This window comes from Engraulis encrasicolus, chromosome 5, assembly GCF_034702125.1.
Source record: "Engraulis encrasicolus isolate BLACKSEA-1 chromosome 5, IST_EnEncr_1.0, whole genome shotgun sequence".
In the NCBI taxonomy this organism is placed as follows: Eukaryota; Metazoa; Chordata; class Actinopteri; order Clupeiformes; family Engraulidae; genus Engraulis; species Engraulis encrasicolus.
Genome location: NC_085861.1, coordinates 55,216,740 through 55,224,239, shown reverse-complemented (window position 1 = coordinate 55,224,239; position 7,500 = coordinate 55,216,740). Strand labels below are relative to the sequence as shown.

Genomic DNA, 7,500 nt, shown 5'->3' with positions numbered 1-7,500 from the left:
AATATCCCAATGGGACAATAAAGAATTTAATCTAATCTAGTCTAATCTAATCTGTGTGCGTGCAGAACACCTTCACCAATGCGGAGCGTCTGCTGGAGGCTGCTGAGCTACTGGGCCAGACGAGGGAGTGCGATCCCCAGGAGATCCAGCAGGCGGCGCAGCAGCTGCAGCAAAGGCTACAGGAGTTCGCCCAGCGTGTGGAGCTACGAAGGGGCTTGCTAAACACCTCAGTCGCCTTCCACACACACGGCAAAGAGGTAAGGCTTTAGTGTGCATGTGTGCGTGTGTATGTGTCTGTGTCTGTGTGTGTGTGTGTGTGTCTGTGTGTGTGTGTGTGTGTGTGTGTGTGTGTGTGTGTGTGTGTGTGTGTGTGTGTGTGTGTGTGTGTGTGTGTGTGTGTGTGTGTGTGTGTGTGTGTGTGTGTCCTTCAAAGTCTGTCCCTATGTTTATAAACTGTGAGCAACAGTTAAAATAACTGTATTTGGCACAACCATCACCTCTGGTGTGTATGTGCTTATGTGTGTGTGTGTGTGTGTGTGTGTGTGTGCGTGCGTGCGTGCGTGCGTGCGTGCGCGTGTGTGTGTGTGTGTGTGTGTGTGTGTGGAGCAGTTTGTTCAGTGTGCTGAACTATGCAGGGGGCTGCTCAACACCTCTATTGCTTTCCCCATGCATGCATGATGTACACAGTATCTCTAAAATGAATGTGTCTCTGGTTAATAGATTGAATTCACCCTTATTGCCCACCGCATTGCTTCATTACTTAAATTTTTTATCAAATGTGATTGAATCAACATCTGAATCCCTCCGCTGTAATTGGCCAAGGATGTTTGATGGCAGCTATCATATAAAACAACTGTTTCAATGATCTACTTATACACTATTTCAGGGGTGGGCAAACTCAGGCCCGGGGGCCACATGCGGCCCACTGAGCCTTCATCTGTCCCACAAAGCCTTAAATCCAAAGTACCTTCTTCAATAGTTAAAAAGTCTATAGTAAGTCTATTGAAGAAAGTACAAACACACAGCAAGCAGCTGGATGTCAGGTCCTTAGTACATAAGTACATAGACACAGTAAAACTCACTAACATACGTTTAACACATTGGCTAAACCTCTATGTGGGTAGGAATGAATTATGGTTTTTTTGTGGTTTGGTGGTGGACACTTTGTGTGTGATGTTTGTGTGATATGTGCAAAAGTGTAAATGGAAAAAAATCCAAAGTACCTTCTTCAATAGTTAAAAAGTCTATAGTAAGTCTATTGAAGAAAGTACAAACACACAGCAAGCAGCTGGATGTCAGGTCCTTAGTACATAATTACATAGACACAGTAAAACTCACTAACATACGTTTAACACATTGGCTAAACCTCTATGTGAAGTGGGTAGGAATGAATTATGTTTTTTTTTTGTGGTTTGGTGGTGGACACTTTGTGTGTGATGTTTGTGTGATATGTGCAAATGTGTAAATGGAAAAAAAAATCCAAAGTACCATACACACCTAAAATTCTTAACAAAGGAAAGGGTGTTGCAGGTGTGAGTTAGAAAAGGAAAGGGTTTTGCAGGTGTGAGATTAGATCACATCTAAGGTCACATCTAAATTTGCAGTGTACAGGTTTGAAATTATGTTATGTCAGTATACATCACAGTATTTATAATTATTGGCACAGGCATGTTGCCTGCGACATCTGGCCCTACGATCCTTATTCTACACCTAATGTGGCCCTCAGACCAGAATAATTGCCCACCCCTGCACTATTTTGTTCAATAAATGTATCCTGGTTAGGGACTGTTCGTAATTTACCGGGGGGGGGGGGGGGGGGCTGGTGGGTGGGGGGGGGAGGGCCATGATGAAAAAAAATGAGGTGGAGGGGAGGGCCATGGCAAAAAAAATCGGAGTTAGGGGGAGGGCCATGGGGAAAAAAACGATTTTATTTTATTTTTATTTATTTTTGTAAACAATAATAAAACATGCTCTGAAACAAACTCTGATGCAAGGTCCCGGTGCATACTATAGCACTGAAGCGTGTATCTGTAGTCAAAAAACTACCAGGTGCAGCTACTGTAGATTGCCCGCGCTGACTCTCTTTCACTGTAGGATTGCTAGTGCTGCGGAGGAACATTGAGAGCATCATAGAAAATGCCCGTGAGCAAATATCAAACTAGCTGAGGTTAACTATATGGGCTTAACAGTTTGGGAAGTTTTGACAACGAATTGGATGGGCATTTCCAGAGGAATTTTGGAGAGGTGTTGTAGTCAACTGGTGGTCACAGCCTCTGGTAAGTCATGATTTTATTTATTGGCACCGCCGTGTGCTTAGCCTACATCACTGTCAATGGCCTACATTTGTGTTCAAAGAACTTTTAGACCCCAACCAGACCGGAAAGAACAGTACCTAGGCCTAGACGTACTTTGGTAGAACGGTGCAGTGACGCGAGTTTGTTTTGTTTAGCTGGTGTCAAGGTAGTAATAAAAGTGGTATTAACGGCGATGTGTTGGCCATGCATCATAAGGTCTTGAAACCATTGGAGGAGCTAACTTGTTGTGAAGAGAAGTCTCATCACTTTGGTGAACAAAAACGGACCAACTAAGCAAGGAATTATGTAGCCTACATTTAAAGCGTGACGGGAGAAGGGAATGTCACCAAAGTTGTGCATCGTGTCAGGTAAGAAGTGACTTTTGTTTCTTGCTGTGGAGATTGGATTCGTAGAGTATTGGTATGCTAGGTCTTGCCTGTTGCTGGTGAAGTAGTCTAGCTTAGCCTCGGAGTTGGCTATGGGGTGAATCTGAAGGAGAGCACAGCCGATGGTGTGCCTGGCTTGTCTATCATCACAGTTGTCAAAGTTGAATTGCCGCGGTGTAATGGCTGTGCTATTGTTGGATGTTTTGGAATGTTGTACTGGTTCTGTTTTGGCAATTTGTTCCTTTTGCCTCTTGCTGCTGATTTGACCACCATAGCACCACCTATTAATGCGTCTTAATGGCCTACATTAAATGCAAACTAAAGGTGGCTTTCTCACTCTCCCTGTATCAATAGCCAGCAATGGCTCGAGCTGCTTTGGCGCTTAGCCTACTTCTTGCTCCGATCACATCCCGAACTCTTTGGCCGTCAGAGTGTAATTACATTCGGGAAGGTAGAGCTATGCCTGTGTGTGTGCGTGCGTGCTTTTATGCGCGGTCTGGGAGACAGGACAGGGGTCCTGATCGAGATGCACCTGATCCACTGTCGCAATTGCAAGAAAATTATTTGAAAGCCCGGTCACCTCTCACGAGTGCATCGCATAGCCTAGTCAAAGCATTTCTTCTAATTTCACACATTGCACACTGCCCATGCTGAAGAGACAAACTGTCAAGGCAGCGCGATTTGCTCTTGAACACGCCCTCACCTTCACATCAGGTGCGCGTTTCACTTCCGCAAGAAGAACTTAATAATGTCAAAGTGAGATGTTAAAGAAAAAAAAGTTAAATCTAGCCATCCTTGTTTAGGCTACATAAAACATGAGGAAGTTATTCAGATGTGATTCGCCATTCCTCACCCTTAGATTGATTAGAACGAAGGAAATTGCATCTAAAAAAACAGATTTTTTTCATCAGCACCCCTGGTCAAAAACCAGTTCCTGCGTCCCTGGCTTCGCTACTGTGCTGAACATGTAAAACGTACCTTGTGAAAGGCGCTGCTTGTCGAGCAGGGAAATATTGAAGCTGCGGTGGGGAAACTCTCTCCACGTTGTAGTTTACAGTAGTAACAACTCGGACATTGGTATTGAAATGGAAGTTTTTATTATCATTATTATTATTATTATTTTTACTTAACACGTAAAAAAAATAGTGAAGGCAATTTGTCTTGGTGACAGTGGAGTTAAAAGGCATCCCATGCAGCCGCAGAGGTAGATTCTAGCGGCTTCTCATAGGTATCCACTGATATCGATAGCAATAGTGCAGACAACCGCCCTTGATGTAGGCTACTCTGACTGTTGTCATGATGGTTGTTCATCTACCAATTTTACATATTTTTTTTTTTTACCTGTAGGGGGAGGGCCATGGGGAAAAAATTGAGGTGGAGGGAGGCCATGGGGAAAAAAATTGAGGTGGAGGGGGGGGCCATGATTTTTTTTTTTTGACCGGACTTCCAGCGCACCAGCCCTCCCCCCCCCAGTAAATAACGTACAGTCCCTTAGTTCATTAGATGCATTGCTGCTCTATTTGCTGTTTTTGTTTACTTTGATTGAGTTTCTGGTCAAGGATTTGCATTTCTCTGTCGTTATAGACCAATGACAGAGCCATGGAAGTAATAGTAGGCTAACCTCATTGACCTCAATCTTCCATTTTTTTTCAAAAAAATTGTGGCAAATGGAGCCTTTGAAATATAGATCCCCAGTGACATAATTCTACTATAGTTCCTGGAAGTTGGTGTGGAACACAAAGTACATTAAAATATGCATCATGTGCATCATGTCACTAACCAACCTCATGCACCCCGGTTGTCGCAACTCTGGGGTGCGTTCCCGCAATGTTAGCTTTGAACTACAGACGTACTTTGTAGTTATCTACTTACTTCAAGGCGAAATCCGTGCATTTCTCGAAACCTTACTATTCCCACAGTAAGCCAAAAGTAGTGCGGCTGCTTTCCTGAGTCCACACCGCTACTTACTTTCTTGGCATTGCAGTGCGTGACCAAAGACGCAACAAGAGAAATGCATGATTGCTGAGTCATGATTCAGCTGTTTCCTCCTAAATTCAGTGCGTGAAGTAGAAAGCAATAATGTACAACCACCACCAGCACATTTGATTGGATGTCACGACACCGTGACTCCGCTGTTTCCTCCACAACACACCTTGTAATTTCTTTGTGAAAAAACACGGCCGTGGCATTACAATCTGACACCATCCGCACCAATAATGCAGTATTATCTGCATGCCGATTGGATTTCGTTTCATTCCGAGGTGTAATTTGTAAAATATTTGGACAATAAAGTTGTGGTTACTCCCAGAAAATCGTCTGTTAAAGTGTCATATGCCTGAAAAATTTTCGCGCAGATTTCATTCCATAGCCTAGTGGTATTCACGCTTGCATCCCAATGGGAAAACAGAAGCCACACCGGTTCGAATCCACATGGTTACAGTGCCACAATTTTGGAAATATCTGGCAGAAATAGATCATTTATGTTGTGCATTACCAACACACACGTGCAGCCAAGGGAAAATGTGTTACACTGTAGGGTCCAAAACACGATTTCACGAGTTGTTGTCAACATGCTGCACACTGTATTCGAACCCGCGTGGCTCACGTCTTCCCATTGATAGGCAAGCGTAAATACCCCTAGGTTATGGAATTAAATTCGCGCCAAAAAATTTTAAATAGTTGACACGTAATCCAGCGCATTTCCGGGAGAAACTAATACTTTCTTATCTAAATATTTCACAAATTACACATCGAAATGAGACGCAATTCAATCGGCATACAGCTAAAAGTATATTATTAGTGTGGGATTCATCAGATTCCAAGGATATGACGGTTTTTTTTCACGAACAAATGACATGACGTGAATTTGTGTTCTGAACACTCTCACAGCTGTATCATCACTTTGTGTGCATGTCGATTGATTTTCATCGCTTTTGCACCACAGGATTAAAAGATATTGACACATTTGTGGTCAAATATGTACTACAAGTTTAGCTAATGGGTGGAGTCACGCTCTGAAGTAGACTAGCGCTGTGTGTTACTTGGGGTGGCTGAGGTGATGTCTGGACTCAATGGATCTACTCCAGCTGTACTTCAACTTCACTGTCCAGATACGGATAGGAGGCACCTCACTTTCAAAGTCACCACTACTTCAGAGTGCACATTACTCCAAGCAGTAGTTACTTTGTGTGCTAACGTTCGAGACACAAGAGTTAGCAACTTTTATAGTATTTACTATGCAACATTGCTAACAAACTAGCTACTTCGCACTTTGAGAATCGCACCCCTAAATTCCATGGCTCTGACCGAGGAACCGCCTATCACTCTGTTGTTATTGGCCAGTTGGGGTGCCCTTCTCTACTGTGGATTGGATCTTCATGTAACTGTCACCTCCTCCTCCTGCAGATGTGGGTGTGGCTAGAGGACGTGCAGGCGGAGCTCCAGGAGGAGGTGAGGGCGGAGTCTGTGGAGGCCGTGGAGGAGCTGATTGGGCGTTGTGACCAGCAGCAGAGCAGCCGAGAGCAGGCCGCTACCACGCTCAACCAGCAGGGGGAGGAGTTGCTCCAGCAGCTCAGGTGAGGAGTGGACACGCACAGCTCACACTCACATTATACTACATCTAGATCAGAGGGGTACAGTAGGGCTGGGCAATATGTGAGAAAAAACTATATCACGATATAAATCACTTTATATCACGATAACAATATATATCACGATATAGCACAATTGCATACGTTTTCAGTTATTCTCTCTCTTCTTTATTTTGTCATGTCGCAAAACAACCTTTCTTTGAATTTTTTTTTTACAGTTAGGGACTGTTCGTTATTTATTTTCGGGGTCACCGGAAGAAAATAGGGGAGGGTCACGTCATTTTTTTCATTGCTGAGGGGAGGGTCATCAATTTCTTTTAAGCTGGCTAGGGGAGGGTCATCCAAAAATGTTTGGCACATTTATTAGAAAAAAGCATTCCTACCTTGTTTGTATGCTTTGATGTAACATAGCCTCAGAAACGCTTCTCCATTTAGCTAAAATTGATCACAGATTCATACCCCGTTGTGTTCTGTTGTGTCGAAGAGCTATCATAAGTTATCATAAGCTAAATCAAATTATAAATGTATGAAATGCCCCCGCGTTCGTGAAGTAGACTACTATAGTTTTCAAGAGGGCGCCTACAATAACATCCAGTAAGCTAGCAGCAGCGTTGGTCAATCAACGTTTGTCAAAAAAATAAAAAATAAGGTAGAATAGGGCTATTTACTACTTCTCCATAGGGGAGGGTCATGCATTTTTTTTGACGGCGTCGCGGGGAGGGTCATCAAAGTTTTGAAGCTCGTTAGGGGAGGGTCATGCAAAATTTGACGATCAAAGGTGGACATCTTCCGGCGACCCCAAAAATAAATAACGAACAGTCCCTTACTTGAACTTATAGTGTGTATTGTGACAACATGAAATGTAATTAAATGATATTCAATTGTATACAACTGATAAAATTACTATCATGATATAAACGATATAGGAGAAAGGTCACGATATACACTTTTATATCACGATAACGATATATATCGTCATATTGCCCAGCCCTAGAGTACAGTATACTAAGAAGCTGGTTCAGGAGTACACCAGGTTAAGTTACAGTAAGAGGTAATTCATCTAATAGAAGAGCCTGGAGTCCTCATACTCATGAACCTGCTTCTTAGTATAGGCCCCGGGGTCAGGACATTATTTTGGACGGCATTGAGTTTAGAATATTGACCAAAGGGCCAGATGTTGCAGGCAACTTGCTTGCATCAATAACATGCACATTTTAGCCCCTCCTCAAC

The 7,500-nt window shown here is 43.2% G+C and overlaps 1 protein-coding gene across 1 annotated transcript in view; it reads left to right on the top strand.

Moving 5' to 3' along the window:
- Positions 1-7,500, top strand: part of triob (trio Rho guanine nucleotide exchange factor b) — an 87,727-nt gene that overhangs the window by 24,576 nt on the left and 55,651 nt on the right. Inside the window, exons 12-13 of the mRNA XM_063199961.1 lie at positions 66-257; positions 6,086-6,255. Of these exons, the coding sequence (XP_063056031.1) occupies positions 66-257; positions 6,086-6,255 (362 nt within the window). The remainder of the gene's footprint in view (positions 1-65; positions 258-6,085; positions 6,256-7,500) is intronic.